The 23,019-nt window shown below is 38.1% G+C and overlaps 2 protein-coding genes across 3 annotated transcripts; both read right to left on the bottom strand.

The window, feature by feature from the left end:
• Window positions 1–520: 520 nt before the first annotated feature.
• Window positions 521–9,034, bottom strand: b3gnt2a (UDP-GlcNAc:betaGal beta-1,3-N-acetylglucosaminyltransferase 2a). 2 transcript variants are annotated; one of them, XM_047366217.1, is made up of 3 exons: window positions 8,792–9,034; window positions 6,239–6,363; window positions 521–1,884 (listed from the first exon to the last, which is right to left on the bottom strand). In XM_047366217.1, the coding sequence occupies exon 3, from the start codon at window positions 1,867–1,869 to the stop codon at window positions 664–666; it is 1,206 nt and encodes a 401-aa protein (XP_047222173.1). In that variant the 5' UTR covers window positions 1,870–1,884; window positions 6,239–6,363; window positions 8,792–9,034; the 3' UTR covers window positions 521–663. The 2 variants fall into 2 exon arrangements, with proteins under 2 accessions (XP_047222173.1, XP_047222174.1); XM_047366218.1 differs by lacking the exon at window positions 6,239–6,363.
• A 4,859-nt stretch (window positions 9,035–13,893) lies between these two features.
• commd1 (copper metabolism (Murr1) domain containing 1) lies at window positions 13,894–21,119 on the bottom strand. Its single transcript, XM_047364551.1, has 3 exons — window positions 20,909–21,119; window positions 17,690–17,980; window positions 13,894–14,753 (listed from the first exon to the last, which is right to left on the bottom strand). Exons 1-3 carry the CDS (start codon window positions 21,080–21,082, stop codon window positions 14,646–14,648), a joined length of 573 nt encoding a protein of 190 aa, XP_047220507.1. The 5' UTR covers window positions 21,083–21,119; the 3' UTR covers window positions 13,894–14,645.
• Between the last annotated feature and the right edge of the window lie 1,900 nt (window positions 21,120–23,019).

Raw genomic sequence — 23,019 nt, 5'->3', positions numbered from 1 at the left:
CAACATTGTCGGCTGTGCTAATTTGATTGCATAGTGCATTTTAAATGATCAATTAGCCTTTAATCATGATAAACTTGGATTTGCTAACAGAATGTGTCACTGGAACGCAGGAGTGATGGTTGCGGAAAATGGGCCTCTGTATACCTATTTTGATATTCCAATAAAAAACAGCTGTTTCCTGCTATAACAGTCATTTACCACATTAACAATCTCTAACCCTATGTTAACTTAAATTAATAAATATCTTTACATATGTTGCATCAATGTTGCAATGAATACTCTGTTAAAACCTAATATGATCAGCACTGAGATCGTTTATGCATCCTGACTAATGTTACATTTACATCTAAATATTGAAAATAATACGCCATTGTTTTAATCTAGATATTCCATCTTACTTCTTAAAGTATAAAACCTTTTATGTAATGTTGTCAAAACCCATCAATCCATCAATCCATCCATCCATCCATCCATCCATCCATCCATCCATCCATCATTAGAAGACAAATAAGTCACATTGTAAAATTGCAATTCTTGTACTTTAATGAAATACTCATTTAAACTTTACTGCAATAAATATCAAGCAATATATTATTATGATAGTTTAAAATACTAAATTAAATAAGTAGATTGTCTGACATCTTAAAAATCTTTTGAAGCAGGTCACTGGCAGTCGAGCTCAGGGTGGACAATCCACGGCCAGATCTTTAGCATCTCCTGTGGTGTTCGGCTGTGAACCAGCATAAGGCCTCTGTGGATGCATGGGTTGTCCCTGTACTTCTTTTCAATGTCAAATGTCCTGAAGCCTTTGTGTTTTTCAGGGACCAGGCCAAGTTTCTCCAGACACATCCCTGTGTAGACATCATCAATGGGATACAAGACCACCTTTTGAGAAATGTTGTAGAGACGTTTTGCTAAATCCCCAGAGAACAGATATCCTCCACCACCAGCGTAGGGCGGGTACTGCCCCAAAAACACAGTCTCAGGGACAAAATACTTCAACTTCTTGTCTCTTTGTGGACCTGCATTACTTATAACATCACCCATGAACAAATCTTTGGCCTTGCCCTCAGACAAGCCTTCCAGGAAGTCAATAACTCGTAAGGTATTGACAAAGACATCATCGTCACCCTTTAGAACATACTGAGCTTGAGGACAGTACGTGCTGAACCACTCTAGAAAAAGGACCTCTTTAAGGGTGAGGTTGAAGAATGTGTCCCTGTAGTCCCATTGCAGCAGGTCTTTGTGAAGCTTTGCCTCATGGTCAAGCATCTCCTGCAGGTCTGGGAAATTGTCCATGGATGAAGCATTGCCTAACAGGAACACTGTTGTCACAGTCCGATTGGCTAAGAAGCCAGCCTGCCCCCATGTCTGGCGAATGGCCTGCCGCCGGTCAAAATTATAAATCAGTGACTTGACCACCAGCAGAAGGAAGGGTTTTTCATCACAGACGTGGGGCTGATTTATCAGCATTGGGTACATTCTGCAGTGCATGTGTAGGAGAAAGTCCTGGAACCGCGTTGGCAGGGTGTTATAGTCCAAGATTTGCCTTGGGACCCTATAATCCGCTTCACAGGGGTCAAGAGGTCCTGTATCATGAAGCCAATCTGGCAGCCCAATGAGGGAGTCGCCGGAGAGTTCCGAGTTGATAAGTGGGTTGTTAATCATGTCCAGGCGCTGCTGTTCCTTGTTCCAGAAAGATTTACTCATTATCTGTCGGCGCCAGAACCTCTGGGATGGAATCCGAATCCTCTTCGGATTTCCTTTGTTGTTCCCACGTTTCCATGACACAACCACCAGAACACAGATCAAGATGTTGAATATCATTAATCTGCAGAGCGCATTTCCTTTCTTACGGCCCAATGACATGTCTGTACACTGAATCTAGAAAAAAAGACAACGTATTAATAAGCAATAAAAAATAATTATAATTAAAAAACGAATGAATAATAAATAAATGTGGACTGCAGTGGCAAGACTTACACCAAAGCCAGGATAAAAAAGAATATTCAGAAACATAATGGTAAGTAGGTCTATCACTAACCCTTAAAAAACAACAAAAGTACTATGTTACAAGAAGGTCAACAGGAAGCTTGATTCCCCAATGTTTGGTTTCAAAGCTCAAACTTGCAGGATACAAGACTGCATTTCCCCTTAATCCCCTAGGAAAATTTTTCCCTCATCCCCTCCTTAATCCTTCCTACTTTTCCCTTAACAAAGACAGGCAAGTAGAAATCATACGTTTCCAATTTAGCCATGCACATGACACCACTTTACAGGCAGCAGCACCGCAGTGGGCTAAGACCTCACACACAAAGGGCCAATTGAATATTAATATTAAACATTTATTATGTACCCATGTAGCTCAAATAAAGCTTAACACATGTGAACCTTTACACAAAAACATATACTATTTTATCACTTGTCACAAACAAGCAGACTGTGATTGTGTGTGATTAAAATTATCATAATACAAAATAAAATGTTTTTTCTGAAGTAAAAAAACAAAAACGACAAAATCATACAAGATACCCTTTTTTCATAAGGTTTTCCCCCAAATCCACTCATATCTAGCAGCTTTCCACATCTAGAGGGTGATAATTTGCAAGTTATTTGCTACAATGGTATGGGGGACCGATCCTGCCATAATTAAGAACAAATAAATAAATAAATGACTCAATAAAATAATTACCAAAAAGTAGCTAGAAATATAAATTGGTGCACAAATAATAAAAATACAACATGATTATATTCGATGGGAAAATATATCAGTGCTTAAGAAATAAAGGGACAGTAAAATAATGTGGGATTCCAGAATTAAAGCAATACTAATATTACAATATCTCCTAATATTTTAGTGTATTCATAACACCATTAAAAGAAAATTGTATCTTAGTAGAATTAAGCTAAATCATCTCTATATGTCACTTTGTTCATATCTGATGTTGAAATTCAAAATGACACCTCTGGAATATTCTAATATTATTTATATTTACACTATAATCATCAGCTAACAAGAAAAATGTCTGCCAGAGAACAATTCCTGTTAAGGATAGGAGTTGACCATCTGTCGCTAAAAGTGTACATATCTGCTGTTAAAATCTGAAGCACACATGCAATATTTTGTCCAGAGGTGTAACACCTGTAGGGTACTCAGATCTGCAAACGTAAGTTCCAGTTGTACTTTGAAATATAGTATATTGTATGGGGTAACTGTGCCTCAGTTGGTAAGAGTTCATCCTGTAACCGGTGGGTTGCTGGTTCAAACCCCTTTCCATCTGTCTCAGTCGTTGGATCGCTGAGCAAGACCCTTAGCCCCAGGATGCTCCCTGGGCGCCGCACAATGGCAGCCCACTGCTCCCTAAGGGATGGGTTAAATGCAGAGGACAATTTTTTTGGAATGTACAATTGCAATGACAAAAATAAAGATTATACTAGATTCATTGTTTCTCCAATAACCTTCTCTACATTTAGGACTACTCTGACTGATGCAAGCCCTATTTTGGCCTTTACTTTCCCCAGGGGGTCAGAGCTGTAATCTTTGAAGAATTTTATAAATAAGCATCTTTATGAGGCTTTAATTTACAAATGCCACATGAAATATAAATAAAATGCAGTGACATTTATAGAAACTGAACTCTTAATCAGGACAGAAATCATCCTTGATTGACAGTTTACTTTAAGGTTAATATGTTGAATTATATTGTCCATATTTATTAGAATTTATTTTTGAAAAATGTATATCCTAATATTCAGAAAGTATCATTGTAAGTTTTTAAAGATGCTAATTTAACGTTGAAGTTCTTGTAGTATGTTTCCCGTAGTTTGTGAAAAGTCCGTCAGTGAGTGATTCTTTTATTTTGAAAGCTTGTCCGAAAACGTGACTTCCTCTTACTACTTCGGCAAACTGAAGTATTCTCTTAGTTATAGTCAGCAGGATACAGTAAACTATCCCGACTAGCAGCGCTATCTACCACCAAATCCACAATGCTCCTGACTTCTTTAGCAACATGGCAGAAGTTAAGTTAACCGTTTCTGCTAGCTCCTTTTCAGAACCAGGCAGAGGCTCAGCAGCTACTTCCTAGAGGCTGTACCTTAGCCAATAGGAGAAAAGCTGAGGCGGTGACGCTATTCCAAAGACCGCCCCCTCTGACGCAGTCCCGCCCCGTTCGTGTTTGCATTTCTTCCTCATGTTGAGGAGAAAAAGACAACACAACGACCAAGTAATGTAAAAAACAAAGATGGAAATAAATGGACTCAGGGAAATCCGTTGGGTAAAAATATACAACAGGATTATATTAGAGGGGAAAATGTATCAGTACTTAAGAAATAAAAGGACAGTAAAATAATTTGAAAAATAATATATTTTAAGGAATAAAACAAGTTTTAAATATTTTTGAGTGATAATAAATTGAAAGAAATAAAATGGGTAGGAAAAATAAAACGGCAAGAAATCCATTTGTATTAAATAAACAAAGGAAAAATATAGAGTTCAAGAAAAAAAATATAAGATTTTAAAATTAGTGGTTTAAATAAAAATAGTGGATTAAAATAGGAATATATATATATATATATATATATATATATATATATATATATATGATTAATTAATCAATAATTGAATAAATCTCAAATTTTTATTATTTTGTTGCATTTAATGGCAAACTAACTTATATTTCTAGCTACTTTTTGGCCCAATAATTATTTTATTGAGTCATTTATTTATTTATGTATGCATTCTTAATTATGGTAGGATTGGTCCACCATACAAAGGAGCTTAAGCTTTGTCAGAAAAAATAAAGACTTTCTTCTCAGTTGAATTTAGGTCTGGACTTTGACTGGGACATTCTAATGCACAAACCTACTTTGATCTCTGGCTATATGTTTTAGAGTCATCCTGCAGAAAGGTGAACATCGGCCCCAATTTCAGTCTTTTACAGTCTGTAACATGTTTTCTCCCTATATTGCCCTGTATTTAGCTCAGGACATCTTCCCATCAACTTAAAAAAAACATTCCCGCAGTATTATACTGCCACTATGTTTTACCACGGGGATGGCATGCTTTGGTAATGTGCAGTGTTAATTTTCTGCCACACTCAACATTTTGCATGTAGAACAAAAAAGGTTGATTCTAATCTATTACCAGAGCACATTTTTCTATTTGTTTGCTGCCTCCACTACATGGTTGAAAACTTGGAATGGGACTTATTATATCTTTCTTTCATAAACTGCTTCTTTCTTGCCACTCTTTTATAAAGGCCAGATTTGTGGAGTGCACAACTAAAAAACAGATTTTCCCACCTAAGATGTGATTCTCTGCAGCTCCTCCAGAGTTACCACGGGCCTTCTGACTGCTTCTCAGATTAATGCTTTCCTTGACGAGCCCTTCCCCCTTTAGGTGGTTAACCTAACTTGTTAGGTTTGCAGTTGTTTCAAACTTTTTAACTTTCTAGAAGATGGATTGAACAGTTCTCTGTGACATGTTCAAAGCTTGAAAAATTTTCGCACAGTCTCACCAAAATTGGACAATAGAAGATTGGAAAAACGTATCCTAGTCTGATGAGTCTCAATTTCTGCTGCGACATTCGGATGGTAGGGTCAGAATTTGGCGTCAACAACATGAAAGCATGGATCCATCCTGCCTTGTATCAACAGTTCAGGCTGGTGGTGTAATGGTGTGGGGGATATTTTCTTGGCACACTTTGGGCCCCTTAGTACCAATTGAGCATCGTGTCAACGCCACAGCCTACCTGAGTATTGTTGCTGACAATGTCCATCCCTTTATGACCACAGTGTCCCCATCTTCTGATGGTTACTTCCAGCAGGGTAACGCACCATGTCATAAACCACGAGTCATCTCAGACTGGTTTCTTGAACATGACAATGAGTTCACTGTACTCAAATGGCCTCCACAGTCACCAGATCTCAATCCAATAGAGCACCTTTGGGATGTGGTGGAACTGGAGATTCACATCATGGATGTGCAGCCGACAAATCTGCAACATCTGTGTGATGTCAATATGGACCAAACTCTCTGAGGAATGTTTCCAGTACCTTGTTGAATCTATGCCATGAAAAATTAAGGCAGTTCTGAAGCCAAAATGGGGTCCAACCCGGTACTGGCAAGGTGTTCCTAATAAAATGGCTGGTGAGTGTATCTTTTGATTCACGTAAACTTATTTCCTTATATTCAGATTTTCAGACATTTTAGAGAACCTATTTAGGGGCTAATACATACTTCTGCGATGGGATGAGAGCATGCTGCTTGGGGGTGGACATTCACATTACCCCTGGTCTCACGTAGATGAGCTCCAGCAAGGTTAAGGTTGTGTTGGGTGTTTCTGGAGCCATCAGGAATTCAAACTGGAAACATTAAAGCATGTTTGTGAGTGTGTGTTCAAAGATGCTACACTAGTATATAGTATATATGTATATAGTATACACATTTTATTGTATCTGTGGTTTATAGGCAAAGTGGCTGATGTGCTGAACTTTCCTGCAAACCCTTCTAGAAAGTCTGCCTGTGAGTTTTCAACTAACCTTGCAAATGAACACAAAGTCGAACCCCACCAGTTCCATATTCTACTCAGTAGAGGTAATAAAGGTTTATTTAAAGTAAAAAAATGATTTATTACCAAATGCACATTCAAAGTCCTGTCAGGTACCATCATGTTTTGTTGTATGTGGCTGATATTAAAACCACATTAAAGTTGGCATTTCCCAAGATTTTGCTAGCATAGTATTTTTAGCACAAAAAGATAAAGACAAAAAACTTACTTTTAGATGTCACATTGCCATACATTCTATGTGAAAATAGAACAAGTAAACAAGGTATCGTAAATTGTGGTTCTTATTGAGTGAAATCTTACAGTTTACAGTTACAGAAAATAGAAATTCAGCTGCAATAACAATGGTTGCTGTAGGGGGCAGCACACTGATGGAATGATGAGAACAAGGCTCAGTCAGGTTCACTCTATCAAGTTACACAAAGATTTAAAAAAAATTACAAAACAACAAAAAAATGAATCATACCGCTTTAAACATTTAAAGTACTAATGAGATGCAGGAGACAGCAATGCAGTTTTCATTTCACCTATATGGAGCTCTCCCTCTCACTGACCTGTTGTTGTGTACTGCCAGTCAGGTGGCTTAATAAACTTACCACATTTTTATCTTATTTACAAGAAAGATTAATTCAGCTGTTTGGCAGTATTTCTGGTCACAAGAAACACAGAAAGTCATGGTATGGAAACTAAAGAAGTGCCACATTTGAGTATTTTTAAAGAATTGCTGTTAAGCAGCCGACTGCAGGCTGGCTAACTAAGCAGACAGTTGGACTAATTAACCATCTAAGGTCAGCTGGTTATGCTTGGATTTCTCTATAAAGAGCACCAACAACAAAAAAGCATAACATTTTGCACAATAAGCACTTGAAATCTACTACTGAATTTCTGGGGTGGTCTTTCCACATCTTTGCTTAAGTCTGTGTATAAAAATTAAAGAAGAATAAATAAATGTTACATATACCAATAAGGTATTTGAAATAACTACTAGGTTGTATTATTTTAGCAGCAGGAAGTATATGTGAAACTGTGCTATTTTTATCCAAGGTTATTATGCCTTCTTAGCACTGCAGAATATAATGTTTCATCAACAAGTAACAGTAGCTAGTATAAACAAGTCAACTAGTCTTATGGTGCTTTGCTTTGTGTGTTTGCCTTGACCACTCTGCACAGAATCACCTATTGTTTTTGCATATTGTGATCTAAACCCATTCCACTGTAGCTCTGGTCTGGCTATTTGTTTAGGGATGTTGCCACCACTATGTTTGGCTGTGTTAAGTCAGTGTTCAGAGGTTCACACATTGTTAGATTTCCTCCACACCTGGTGTTTTGCATGCAGGACCAAAAGTTACATTTCGGTCTCATCTGACCAGAGCACCTTCTAATACACAGACATGTTGTATCCCCTGCATGACTTGTGGCAAACTGCAAACAGGACATCTCATGACTTTCTTTCAACAATGGTTTATTTCTTTTCACTCTTCCATAAAAGCCAGATTTGCTGAGTGCACAACTAATGGTTTTCCTGTCAACTGATTCTCCGACCTCAGCTGTGAATCTTGACAGCTTTTCCAGGGTTACAATGGACCTCTTGGCTGCTTGTCTTATCAGCAACATGCAGCGAGATGTTCAGAGCTTGGGATTTAGAACCAAACCCTGTTTTAAGCTTCTCCACAACTTTCTCCCAGATCTCTCTGCTTTGTTCCTTTGTCTTTATAATACTGTTAGTTCACTAATATTCCCTAACCAACGTCCGAGGCCTTCACTGGACAGCTAGATTTATCCTTAGATTAAATTACTCACAGCTGGACTCTTAATCAATTAGGTGATTTCTGAACGCTACTGGTTCCACTGCATTGTATTTAGGGGTATCAGAGTAAAGGGTGCTAAAGACATAGGCACACCACATTTTCAGATAATCCTTCTACTTCATAGCCATGCACTTCTGTGATTTTTCACATTAATTCTCAATTAAATACATTCACGTTTATGGCTGAGATGTGACATACTGCAAAAAGGTTTAAAGGGTACGAATATTGTGCAGCGCGCTGTATGTGGACGTTTGTTGAAATCCTCCACTGTTTTGGTTTATAGGTTCGTGCTGGAGTTCGTAAAGGAAAACAAAATCTATTACTTGATGTTAAATAATATTCTGTACTAACTGACTGAACTCTATAAAATTAACCGAACAAATCCCAAGAGTTATTTAGTTTTGGTTGCTTACAAACCTCCTGCTTGTTCTTCACTCTTCCTTTGGCCCAGACTCAATCCGACCCAAGCCGGTGCGTCCATCCGGGTGGCCAATAATCCGAATCGAAACACTGTATTTATGTCACCTAATCTAACAACTAAATGCTGTTACGTTATCTTCCCCCATAAGTGTAATGTGTAAATGTGCGCTCCGGGACTCCTCCCTCAGTGGGTTTTCCACAAGCGCCAACGTGTCCGGGATGTTTTCCAGAGGCGGATTTGCTGTAATTGGGGCTCTGGGCCTAACAGCTGAACAGTCACGACTAAATGTTTTTATAATGACACACGGTAAGTTTGCAAACTTTGCGGCATCTCTTTTTGTGCCAACACCTCACCTTATATTTATTTGTGCTAAAGTTTTTACGTTACATAATTTAGTGCAAAGTTTTATTATCTTAACATGTTTAGGCTACTTTACAAAAACATTTTTCTCTATACTTTCAGCTTACTTTATTTTAAAATAGTCATGATTAGCCCAGGTAAACCTCTGAAAGATTCTACCTAAATCACTAAATCATTCTCATTAGCAGACTAATTGCTATAAAAGAGAATATCAGCTTCTAATCATTTGTTTTGTTGTTAGCAAGCTAGAGAGAGAAACATGTAACATTCAGTCACTTTGGATCAAGGAAAGTTCTGCTAAGAACATTGCTGTTGAAAGACCAGTTTCCCAGATCATGAAGAACTTCAACACCGGAGATTTACAGGAGTGTTCTCCAAAGCAGCAGTACCGCCTCTGTGCATTCCATAATCCCCATGCCACCGACGCAGACAGTGGAAGTTTTGAGTAGGTAACATGCCTCACCGCTCAGGGTGGCATTGTGTCAGCAGCAGCTGCAGTTGCTGGGGGAAAATTATTCAGTTGGATTAAATACGGGCATTTTATTGCTTATGTATGTTTTATAATCAATCACTGCAACAAAAAATGATACTGAAGTTCTAATTTGAGAATTCTATTTGGTTCTGAATTAAAGTTGCAGTAGGTAACTTTAGTTAAATGTATTTTTTACATATTTGTTAAAACTGTCACTATGTGCTGACAGTAGAATATGGAAATACACCAGAAGTGGTGTATTTCTGCAAATGGCAGTAGGATCACTGGGAAGAGCCAGAGGAGCTTGTTTTTTTTTTTTCTGTCCATATTGTACTGTCAGGACAGTGACAGTTTTAACAAATATGTAAAAAATACATTTGAACAAAGTTACCTATTGCAGCTTAAAAGGGCTATTTCATTGTATTTCAAAGAATTTGGACTGCATTTTGTTCATATCTAGTTTAACGTTAAAATACTTTGACTAGTGTAACTTATTCTACACTCAGCGACTTTTTCAGACAGTTTGAAATTGATGAAAACTGGAATCTATTTGTGACAACACAAAATTGAGCATTTATTTTGCTTTTTGCCATTAGGACCTCAACCCCTAGATTGAGACAGGTGGGAAAAGTACGATAAATAATCTCGTCAAACCTGGACTGAATTATTCTGCTTTGATTACAGATTCTTGTAAACACAGATCTGTGAGATGTGAAACCTGGTTGCAGAAGGAAGGGCTTTTCCAGGGAGGCACTCATGCAGGGAACTGCCAGTGAATGCAAAGTTTGCTTAATAGAGGCACCAGGTGCATGCACAGTGAGCCATTAACAAAGAGGCAATCTGAAATAAAAAAACAAAAAAGCATTAATGGATGAAATTCTGCAAGGAGAACAAGGGTAGACAGCAGAAGACTGGCACAGTCATTTTCTCTGAATCCCCTTTCTGATTGTTCATGTGAAAGTAATCTGGAAATTGAAAGGATCAGAGCACGAGTCTTGTTTTGTGGCAATGTGTGGGTTAGCTCATCATTTAGGGAGTTGGTTTACTCCTAAATCTGCCCAGGGACATTGCCATAATTAAAGAGGACCAAAAGATTCTCAAAGACCAACTTCCAACAATCCCAGAATACTTTTGTAACCATCATTGTATTTTCCAGCATGATGGAGCACTGTGTCACAATGCAAAAGTGATAACAATTTGGCTCAAAGTTCAGAACATTGGTCAAGTACATACATAATCTCTGCTAATGTTTGGTTAAGCGTGATTTGGTGCAAGTTTTTTTGGTTTGGTTGTTTTCTGTAACAGACCCAGCTTCGAGGAATAGTCCACACATTTTCACTTCCCAATACTCCTGTTTCTGTGTGGTGTTACCTTTCGGCTGTTGAGGAGGAATCATGCAGCATTTTATCAGCTTGTTAGCTTCCACCATTTTGGGGATGTTTTTACTTTTCCAACAAGCTCATGAAATCTTCTTATTACAGGTAAAGAGAACAATTACAATTAAGTATAACTATTAACCACACAGAACCTGACTTCCTGCTGAAATACTCAATGTTGTCCTAGTATCAATCCTCTATCAGTCAATCATCAAATAATTTGGAGGCAGCCATCTTGATTATTCCCCCCATGCCGTGTAACATACCAGTTTCACTGACACCAGAACAGATGCACAAGTTGATGCAACCACCACCATGTTTGACAGGTAGGTCCAGTTTTTTTAGCTTTGACAGCGTCACCTAGACAGATCTAGAAATTCTTTTTGTCATTGTCAACAGCTATTTGTTTTTTCCCAGAAGGCATTTGGCTGGCCCAAGTGGGTCTCTTCATTTTTCTGTGGTGCTTCAAGGTGCTTAATTCTTGGTGGTACCTTCTCATTCCTACTCGAAGCACACCCAGTTGAGTGGAAAAAATGCAGTGACACTGGTGTCCCAGCATCCTCTAGTTAAAGATAGGCATAGGCCTTGGTGGCTCCTGGATTGTTGTTTAACATCTTGGCCAATGTACATTCATCAGAGGTAACAGCTGGTCAGATAAGGGAAGCTTCATCTCAGCTGGATGTTCCAACAGGACAATGATCCCAAACAGACACCCAACATACAGGGGTTGGACAATGAAACTGAAACACCTGGTTTTAGACCACAATAATTTATTAGTATGGTGTAGGGCCTCCTTTTGCCGCCAATACAGCCTCAATTCGTCTTGGGAATGACATATACAAGTCCTGCACAGTGGTCAGAGGGATTTTAAGCCATTCTTCTTGCAGGATAGTGACCAGGTCACTACGTGATACTGGTGGAGGAAAACGTTTCCTGACTTGCTCCTCCAAAACACCCCAAAGTGGCTCAATAATATTTAGATCTGGTGACTGTGCAGGCCATGGGAGATGTTCAACTTCACTTTCATGTTCATCAAACCAATCTTTCACCAGTCTTGCTGTGTGTATTGGTGCATTGTCATCCTGATACATGGCACCGCCTTCAGGATACAATGTTTGAACCATTGGATGCACATGGTCCTCAGGAATGGTTTGGTAGTCCTTGGCAGTGACGCGCCCATCTAGCATAAGTATTGGGCCAAGGGAATGCCATGATATGGCAGCCCAAACCATCACTGATCCACCCCCATGCTTCACTCTGGGCATGCAACAGTCTGGGTGGTACGCTTCTTTGGGGCTTCTCCACACCGTAACTCTCCTGGATGTGGAGAAAACAGTAAAGGTGGACTCATCAGAGAACAATACATGTTTCACATTGTCCACAGCCCAAGATTTGCGCTCCTTGCACCATTGAAACCGACGTTTGGCATTGGCATGAGTGACCAAAGGTTTGGCTATAGCAGCCCGGTCGTGTATATTGACCCTGTGGAGCTCCCGATGGACAGTTCTGGCGGAAACAGGAGAGTTGAGGTGCACATTTAATTCTGCCGTGATTTGGGCAGCCGTGGTTTTATGTTTTTTGGATACAATCCAGGTTAGCACCCGAACATCCCTTTCAGACAGCTTCCTCTTCAGCTCTTGATACATCACAAAGACTTGCTGTCTTGGTCACAGATGCGCCAGCAAGACGTGCACCAACAATTTGGCCTCTTTTGAACTCTGGTATGTCACCCATAATGTTGTGTGCATTTCAATATTTTGAGCAAAACTGTGCTCTTACCCTGCTAATTGAACCTTCACACTCTGCTCTTACTGGTGCAATGTGCAATCAATGAAGACTGGCTACCAGGCTGGTCCAATTTAGCCATGAAACCTCCCACACTAAAATGACAGGTGTTTCAGTTTCATTGTCTAACCCCTGTATATCATGGTTTTGGAACTGGATAAAGTAGCCTAACATTAAGGCTAATATATAGTGTGCAGAAAAGGAAATAATCTTGTCTGCCAGGGCTGCAAGAACAGGAACAAAATTCTTTCTGGTCAGGACATAACATACCTTACATAATTCAAGAATCATAGGCCTCTCCCATTGCAACACACCACACAAGAAAATGTTCTGCCAAAAACAGCAAGAACTCTCAAATAAAAGACTGATTGCACTGACTGTTATCCGGCTTATAAGTGCAACTAATTTAGTATAAATCAATAGGCTGTTTTAGCCTAACGTTTTCACAGTATACTGTGAAAATACTCCCATCAAAGCAGCATTGTGTCCATGGCTGCAGCCCATAAAACAGTTGAAGCTTTAAATATTTGATAACAATGACTGCACAGCAAAGGTGCAAGAAGGAAATGAGCTTTGCAAGCCTCATCAAACCATCGTAAGCTTCAACCAGTTAACCATTAACAGACACCAATGGCAGACTTTACCCTCAACACAATCAGCGACCCACTATGGAATAAGCAGTAGAAAATGACTGACTGACTGACAATCAGCGATAAGAGGGATGGCTTTTTCCAATACATAAATCAACTGATGTAATCAGGGTTAATGAAAATCAATCATAGAACATGTTTATGTAGTCAATTGTTATGTCCTTATAGTTTTATTAGAATCATAGAAAAATAAAATTTCACTAATCTTATTCAGTCCGAGAAAAGTCTTATATCAGGCTAAATCAGTCTGTTGTAAGATTACTGAAAAACCAAAACAGCGCTCTGAACAAGGTTCACTAGGTCCAGCTTTTAAAACTTATGGTTTTATTACATGAACTGTTTATTGCATGTCAGATTGGCTGTACAAATACTGTTCAGTCTTCCTTTCCTAATCTAAAGTCATCTGATGTCTAGCCTAAACTGCATCAGAGAAATAAGATGAGAGCAAACACCACTTTGGTTAACATTTCACATTTAATCCAGCAATAAATGAACATGTACTGGATGTATTAGACAAAAAGCAGCTGCTACATACAGTGGTAAAACCATTCAGATCTGATCCCTACATTAAAAACTAAACTAATGCCTTTTTTGATAGTGATCCTGTCATACTGCAACACTGCAGCACTGTTCAGGTCTTTCGGTTTTTGTTCATTTTAATAAATAATTGATAAAACAGCAGGTGGACTCATTCAGAATGATAGGAAAAAAACAACAGAAAAACAGAACATTTCTTTTCAGTAACTAAGAGCCTTATTAAAGAAATCATACATCTTCCACAGAAATGAGCACCAGAACTAAGACCTGACTGGACATTTACCTGTTTATTAGAAAAAGGTTACTTACATTCAGACAGAAGATACACCTAAATGACATTGTATCATCCTGATTGTTAGACTTAATTCATTCAATAATCCAAATGTCCCTATGTCAGGCAGGTGGTTAAGAAATTCCAAGTATGGATAGATGATTCAATAACACTTCCTGGATCTGGGAAAAAATTGCGTATTTGGGAAAACAGCTCAAAACCCTTAAGATTATTATAAAACAAAGTTTACATGATGCAATATGTTTTTGCCATTGTTTTACTTGTGACATTAATTACTGGTAATCTTCCACTGAAAACAATCATTTCTCTCCTAGGGTCTCCCAGGCTAGTATAAACCACTTATCTGGCCAGATAACAAAGCTGGAACTCTCTCTGCTGTCACGTACGGCAAACTATTCTGTCTATGCTCTCCTGGATGTCAGCCATCTTCTTCAGCACCTGGTTCACCTTGGTTTCATCAAACTCCAGACACACAAAATCAGAGTCCTGATGGAAAACAGGAAAAAAAGGAGGAAGGAACATAAAACATTTTATTAAGACTCCTTTGCAGAAACCTGTGGGATATGAGTTTATCAGCTGATAAATTGTGGGTCAGGTGCCTTTTTTTTATCCATCAGTAACTAAGGATGAAACATACCAGGACAGGGCTAAAGGATGAAGTTGCAGAAAACATGCAGACATGCAGAGTCATTATGTACAACAGCCTTTACTGTCTTAAAAGTATGGCCTACGTTTTTGGAGTTAATCAGAACCGTCTGAGACTAATTACACCATAACTCTTAGTTATGTTTAAATGCGAAATTACTGTGTTTGACATGAGTTGACAATATTGCGCAAACTGATTATAATCTGTTCAGAAATGTTGACTGATTTTCTATAACAGAATTGTGACATATTTGCCATATCCCCACCCCTTGACACAAATCCTTGATGATGCTCATTTAACCCAATATTTGGCATCATTTTTATATTTTCATTCTGATTACAAAGCAGTCCAAACATCCATCCAGTCCAGGTCTAAGCAGGTTGCACTCCTTTTGTGTCAGGTTGCAGGAGTCTTCACTTCACAATCCAGATGTGCTTCTGCCCCAACCACAGCATGTACAGAAGGGACAGAAATACAAGAACAGTTCCTCACAGGGAGGTTCTGAGAGGATCGAGGCGCTCCTCATAACACGAGAACATAATCTGACTGCAATAGCGAGGAATCTGGAGGCTGTTGCTTTACCAATAGAGATGTGGATGTTTTAAATTTTAGATTTTGGACTCTATAAAACAATATATTTGTATAATTACACTGAATATTAATTTGTGCTCTACTAATTTGCGGTATATTGTAGGGCTGTAACTAACGATTTTTTTCAATAATCAATTAATCTCGATTAATCCAATTAATTGTTTCCGCCCTAATAGACAGTCCGGTTAGAAAAAAAACTTCTTTTGTGGACCCTATGTAAAATAAATGAATACATAAACTGTATTTTGTACACCTTTTGCTCCTGTAAAACCCTAATGAATATCCCTGCTTGTCTGCAGTTAGAACCCAGTTTTCAATGGTTCTGTTTTTACTTCTGTTCTGAGATATTCAGACAACTACAATGAAAGTAGAATTCAGACACAGGAGCTCGGCTCATTGTTTAGCTAACATTGTTAAACAGCAGAATGTTGCAGGAAATCCTCGGCATATTAAACTTAAATTGTCCATCAGAACTAAATGTCTCACACTAAACCCATACCCAACACAACATTCAAACATTTTCCATACCCACTCATTCCTCTGCAGACTCCAGCCATCAATGGACAAGAAATGGGGACAGGTCATCAGTCCAGGGCAACACAGAGACACAAGACAAAATAAAAACCACTCATGGACAAACTTATAGCTATAAGCAGTTTAGGATCTCTAATATACCTAACATGCATGTATTTGGATGAACAGTTGACTAAAACCAAGGGCCTGATCTTCAAGGATTTCAAATAAGGCATGCTAAATTGTTTGTGCAAAAAAAAAGAATTGCACATGCAATAAAGGGGTGTGTTGCGTGCAATCTACAATGATTGAATGCCAACGGATAACAGGTGTAAAGGAGGTGCAGGCCGCTCTATTTAAATGAGGCAGTTGCGTGTACAGCTGGCTGTCACTATAGAGAGTGTTAGAGAGCAGAGTGGCTGTAAAAGAAAGATGAAGTTCGAAGCCATGGAGTTGCAGGTAATGGTAATAATGATATTGATAATAATAATAATACTAATAATATTATTTCTATGTCATAATGTTGCATCACAACAAAGATGTGGAAAATTGTAAGATAACTATATCCAGGTTAATAAAACCACAGTACAAGTATTCCTGCTGATGACCTGTGCAGCTCCATGTTAAAACCAGAGGAAAACATTCACTCTCTTGGCCATTTATGGTAAAGCACATGAGCAATTCTTAGACCCTAACTGTAGATTACTATGGTGGATTTCCTTTGAGGGGTTAACCTCTATGAGATTTTTATCTTGGAGGGTCTCTGAAGCTGTTTTCAGCAAAACTGAAAAAAATGTAGCTTTCTCATGGGACTGAGGCTTATTAAAATGTCCAAGTAATCTGGTCACATTCAGAACTAGGCCTCAAGCCATGGTAAAATCTGTCCTCTAATCCAGCTCAGACTCAGCCTGTAAGCAGTGCTGACTGTAATTCAGACTGTATAAAACCACGCGGTTTATTGGCTCAGGAATGTTCCTTGTGCTTCACCCAGATCAGCAGCCTTAATGTGTGACAATATAGTCGCAACCAGGTCACGGAAATATTCAGGTTTCTGGGTAGCCTTTGATGTTTAACACATGTTTACTGACTCAATAATATAATAGAGATTTTCTGTTAGAGCAGACAGAAGCTGTGTTAAACCTGAGTTAGAAACAACACAATGCTGTAGAGTAATGATGTCAAATGAAACATCTTCAACACTAAGCAGCGATCTACTGCCTGTTGAAACATTTTACAGAGATTTATCAGGTTCTGGGAGGATGAATCTAATGAGTTGAAAAGAGCCAAACCCTTTTGATGCATGTATCACTTAAAAAAAATAAAATGATCCGATTTAAAAACCTATGTATGTATAAAATATTAATCCTGTGTCGGCAACTGCCGTATTCAGGCTAAAGATTTCCTTTCATTCACTTCTAGGATCTCCTATGCTGTTTCTTTGAACTCAACCTGCCTTTCAACTTTCTCTGCCACTGGAAAGCTTCTGCTGTCAGAGAAGGCCATGACAGTTTCACCATACACAGGTTTACTTGTATGTTATGGTTATTACATGCTAACTTTGCATTTACCATTTCTATTAAAGCTTGTTGTCAGAAAAAAAGCCAAATATAAACAAAGATTCCTCCTATGTTCTGCTGCTACAGTCAGTGTGTGTGCAAAACTGGATTCTAACCTGTCCATCTCTGCCAAGCTCCAGCTCCATCAGGGCGACCGGCCCTCTGTGGACAGTGTTCCCGTAGCTGTCACCAGTTTGGAGGTCCACTCTCCAGGAGAGGCCCCTGAGACTGGGCTCCCAGCGACTCTGAGCCAGCAAGCTCCCCCTTACCCGTACTCGCTGGCTCTTCCAGAAGCGGGAGAGAGCAGCTGCCTGCTCGGCACTCAGCCCAATGCCACCCTGCCTCTTGGTCTGAGCTGTGAGGAAGGCCTCCAGCTGGGCATGGTCCATGTCTGCTGTGGCAATGGACTTCAGACGGTAAGAAGAGAATAAAAAGAGGATCAGACAGGGTGCAACATAAAGCTGAGAAAGAAACTTATACTCACCAATTTTCTTTACTTAATAAAACCATTGCATGCCAAAATGAAAAAGTTAAAGATAAAAATAGTTAAATGATTTTCAAATAAATTTCCCAACAGATATTTGACCCATCTGTTATAAACATAGAGGGGCAAACCTGCTGCTGTGACATTTAAAGAGGACACATCATAGTTGTGTACTTGGACTCTGTAGGGGTGCAGAAAAGTTTAATGTAGTCTCTCCAGGTGATGCGGAGACATTTTTATATTCTGTTTGGGTCGTATTTTTCAGTCCGTTCAGTTTTCTCTATCATCTGTTATGTTTTACCAACAGTTACGTCACAGTATTTGCTACAGAACAGCTAAACAAAGGTCATGGACTTCCAGCTGATCAATTTCGCATATCCGCCATATTTATTTCTCACTGTGATTTTGAGTCCAAGCTCAAGTATGCCTACACTGAAAGAAGATAAGTTCAGTTCAGTTGTTGGGTGTATTAACCCACACAAGTCATTACACCGTCCCCCAGCATCAGAATCTCTTCTCACATTAGTGGGGAAATTCCTATTTCCCCATTTCAAGGATGAGTGCTTTCATCAACCTCCCTTAGTATCAAGAAGGATTTGCTGAAAGACTTCATCTGATTAAGGGGTCAGTTCCTTCTGTCAATAAAATTGATGAATACAGCAAAGCGGTAAACTGCAAATAACGCTGAAATGACAACAAACTGTATTTTAGAAATGAATTTATTGTTGATATAACATCCTGGCCATTGTTCTGATGGCAGGAACATCATGCCTTGTGCTTATGTTAGAGGTGTGTGCTGCTTTTAGCTCCTTGAGTATGGAGAGCCGTTTCATTCAAAATTAAATAAATAAATAAATACTGCTTTGATAAATTATTAATAAATATTCCATGAAATAAATAAATATCCCCATGAAATAAAACAAAATAATTATGTTAAAAGAAATGTTCATCTTATTTTATTTAATTAATTTCAAGATTTACTTAATTTACTTAAAGATTAATTTAATTAATTAATTAATTTATTTATTTCATAAAGCAGTTTTATTTTGTGACACTTTTGTAAAGCTACTTTACGTATTTAAGTGACTTTTACTTTTTATCCCCGTTTTCATTTTAAGCTCTTTTTATTTCATGTTCTTATATTCAAATGAGGGGGCGGAGTTTTATCTGCTGGGTGTCGCTGGGCCAGCAGGGCCAGGCTCAATTTGCGGCTGAGGCCGGCAGAAGCATGCTGCTGCCTGCCAGAAGACAGGATGCCGGAATCTGTGAGGAATCCCCTGGCTCCCTCCCCTGGCTCCGGCTGTAAAAGCCTGCCACGGCGGTTGCAGCTGTTTCTGTGGAAACCAATGCTGATTATCGGCAAACGGGATGTCATTATTTTTATAGGCTGTTAATTTTAAATGATGTCTTTATTGGTTTTTAGTTAAAAACCATAACATAAGGTGGCTGTATTTACTTGAGATGGAAAATAAATAGCACCATGTGTATGAATGACGTGCTGAAAGAATGACGAAGACTTATTGCACAAAGAACTTCCACAAAAACAGCGGCAACCGCCGTGGTAGGCTTTTACGGCCGGTCTGGCACCATCTGGCATCCTCGAGAATCCCCTGGCTCCCTCCGGCATGCTGTCTTCTGGCCACAGCCACGAATTGAGCTCGGCCCTGCTGTCCCAGCGCCACCCAGCAGATAAAACCCTCATTTGAATATAAGAACATGAAATAAAAAGAGCTTAAAATGAAAAACGGGGTTAAAAAGTAAAAGTCACTGAAATACATAAAGTAGCTTTACAAAATAAAAATGTCACAAAATAAAACTGCATTATGAAATAAATAAATAAATCTTTAAGTAAATTAAATAAATATTTAATTAAATTAAATAAATCTTGAAATTAATTACATAAAATAAGATGAAAATGTATTTTAACATAATTATTTTTGTTTTATTTCATGGGGATATTTATTTATTTCATGGAATATTTATTAATAATTTATCAATAGCAGTATTTACTTATTTAATTTTGAATGAAACAACTCTCCATACTTGCGGACATAACCGTACTGCGTGTTTTGAATATTAGTATTACATAAACACTTTTAAATTATTTTTGCCATTTTTGTTTTGTTTCTATGGCGAAAGATAATTGTTAAACTACAAAAATGGCTAAACGGATTAAAGTGGAACGCTCTTTGACCTAGAGGGGGGCGTCATGTGAAGCTCCTCAACAGCATTTAAAGAGACGGAACCAAAACAAGTTGCTCTCAGGCTCACCTCAGAACAGGGGTACACTCTAAAAACTTTAACTATGCTCTACTCAGTTTTATCTGTGTAACATTTTTACACTTCTATAGAAGAGGAGCCTGTGGGGCTACAATAACAAGGAAAACAGACCAATGCATTGGAGTTCACCTTTATATAGACCACAACTGTATAATTTAAGTGTAAAAAGAAGGTATTTTAAAAGCATATGTCCCCTTTAAATTAGCAGCCAATGCTGCCCCCTCTTGGCAACAATTAAACGAAGAGAGGTACATGCATAACTTCATGATTTGGTGTCAGTTTACAAATAATATTTACAGGGTACCGTTAATACATTTTGAGCTAGCTTTTGCTTTAAACGGGCGACTGAGCAAACTGTAAGGTCAAATCTTACTTCAGCCAGTGACTAATAGCCGAAACTAAAGCCTGAGCCTACATACAAACATACAAACTGCTTATTACCTAAACATTTATATTGTAGTTTTTCTAACACTAAACATACATTCTGCTCCATTTAATAGTAATGGTAATGCATATACATCTTGTTTTGGGTTGTTTGTATCTGCAGGGAGGAAAACAATGGTTTTCCTACCTTTACGAGCCCTTTCATTTTTTCGTACAAAGCCTTGAATTCTTCCAGCGGCATTTCCGGATACAGCTCATTCTTGAGCAGCTCTTCTGTAATTTCGCGTTTATTATAATACACCATTTGAGCTATTCCATTCAGTAGACCGCTTAAAGGTTTTGTTACTTCCACATCCGCCATGTTTACGTGTGGTTCACATCAGACTCACCAGACTCATCACGTGAAAGTTGAGAATGCATAGCATTGTGGGAGTTGTAGTTTTCCTCTTCTTCTTCGGCATGAGACCTAAGGATTGAATTATCGCCACCAACTGGAGTGTGGTCAATCATGAATTAATATCTAGATTGTATACCATTGAGTCAAACTCTATTAAATAATTTAATTATTTTTAAAAAACGTAGAATAATTTGCATATGTTTGCTCCCTAAGTTCATTTGCAATGTGTCTTTTATACTAAATGTGTCTTTAATCCTTTTAATTTCTCTCCTCATAAATCTTCTTACTTGCTCACATTTCTCACATTCCAAAATAACATGCTCTTCTGTTTCATCCTTCCCACAGTGGTCCAGTTTCCCTGTATTATGCTTATGTATTTTAAAAAATTTAAAATTAAGTCCTGCATGTCCATATTTTTATCTTATTATTCTTTCCTCTTTTCTTGTCCTTCTTCCAGATTTACCTTTACCTACCTTTTTGATCCTATAAAACCATCTTTCTTTTCTTTCCCCATCCCACGTTTTCTGCCATTCTTTCTCCAGTTTCTGTTTCATGATACTCCTTGCCTGTGATTTACTTACAGTACAGACCAAACCAAACGTTTGGACACACCTTCTCATTCAAAGAGTTTTCTTTATTTTCATGACTATGAATATTGTAGCTTCACACTGAAGGCATCAGAACTATGAATTAACACATTAAAGTCATATCTACTTCTGGTAAAATCCAGGGTGGTATAACAGCCAGAGGCAGTACTGGACTTTCCACATTTTGTATTTGAAATTTTTCCGTTATCTTTGCAATAATCCATCCAAAATTTCTTGTTTTAAATTTTTTTTCTTTTTCCCAGCATGGCTTCAAGATTTCTAAATTTAACCAGTGATTTATTGTTAATTGTGTACTCCTAAAATCTAACGGCATTTCTCCCATTTCTACCTTGTTGGGTTTGTTTTGAAAGGTCCTGTACAAAGTCTTAATGCTCAGTGTTGAATAATGTCTAATTTGTCCAATGAGACTTTGCTGCTGAACCATGTATAATACTTCTGTAACCAATATTTGATCTGATCAGCCCTGTGTAAATTTATTTTAAAGCTTCCCTATCAGCTCAATAGTCACTGCCAGCCAAGTATCTCATAATATCTAAGACTTTCTTACATTTATCCATCACTTTCTGTATATGTATATTCCATAAGATTTTCTCATCAAACCATATTCCTAAAAACTTTTAACTTTTTACTTGTTTTAATTCTTGATTATATAGCTTTAATTTTATTTACTCTCCTTTTTTTTTTTTTGTAAATACCATAACTTTTGTTTTCTGAACTGATAACTTAAATCCCCATTGATATGCCTATTTCTCTATCATAAATATTTCAGTTTGTATTTTCTTTCCAGTTAGCTCTATATTTCGCCCCGTTTTCCTTTTTCTTTTTTTATTATTTTTACCGTGTCCTGTCCAGCAGAGTAGCGCTCAGAATTGTTGTCTGAGTGCCACGAAATTGCCCAACAGATTTACTTTCACAAGACCCGGACACCGAGAACCACAAGTACACCAGCGGGCAGAGACTCCAACCACCGGCAGGTAGTGTGGCGGGGAGGAAATGTCGCCCCATTTTCCATATGCCTCCATCATCGTGAAAAAGTGAACAACTCATTTCTTTTCCAATACCTGTGAATACATAATTTATCATTATAGTAAACACTAATGGACTTATGCTACCTTGAGGAGTTCCATTTTCTACAAAATATTTTCTTGACAATTTTTGACCAATTCTAACTTGTAGAGTTCTCTTTGTTAAAACGTTTTAAATCCAGTTAAACATCTTGCCAGTAATTTTCATACTATTTAATTTAATCAGTAACTCTTCAACCCACATTATGTCATAAGCTTTCTCTATATC

The sequence above is a fragment of the Girardinichthys multiradiatus genome, chromosome 5 (assembly GCF_021462225.1).
Source record: "Girardinichthys multiradiatus isolate DD_20200921_A chromosome 5, DD_fGirMul_XY1, whole genome shotgun sequence".
In the NCBI taxonomy this organism is placed as follows: domain Eukaryota; kingdom Metazoa; phylum Chordata; class Actinopteri; order Cyprinodontiformes; family Goodeidae; genus Girardinichthys; species Girardinichthys multiradiatus.
Note: the sequence above shows the minus strand (reverse complement) of the source record. Positions and strands in the feature narration are given on the sequence as shown.

Coding starts and splice junctions, on each gene's coding strand:
- commd1 (XM_047364551.1), bottom strand. CDS start 21,082: ATGGCGGATGTGGAAGTAACAAAACCTTTAAGCGGTCTACTGAATGGA. Junction 17,981..20,908: donor AAATGAAAGGGCTCGTAAAG/GTAGGAAAACCA, acceptor TACCGTCTGAAG/TCCATTGCCACAGCAGACAT. Junction 14,754..17,689: donor AGCTTGGCAGAGATGGACAG/GTTAGAATCCAG, acceptor GTTTTCCATCAG/GACTCTGATTTTGTGTGTCT.
- b3gnt2a (XM_047366217.1), bottom strand. CDS start 1,869: ATGTCATTGGGCCGTAAGAAAGGAAATGCGCTCTGCAGATTAATGATA.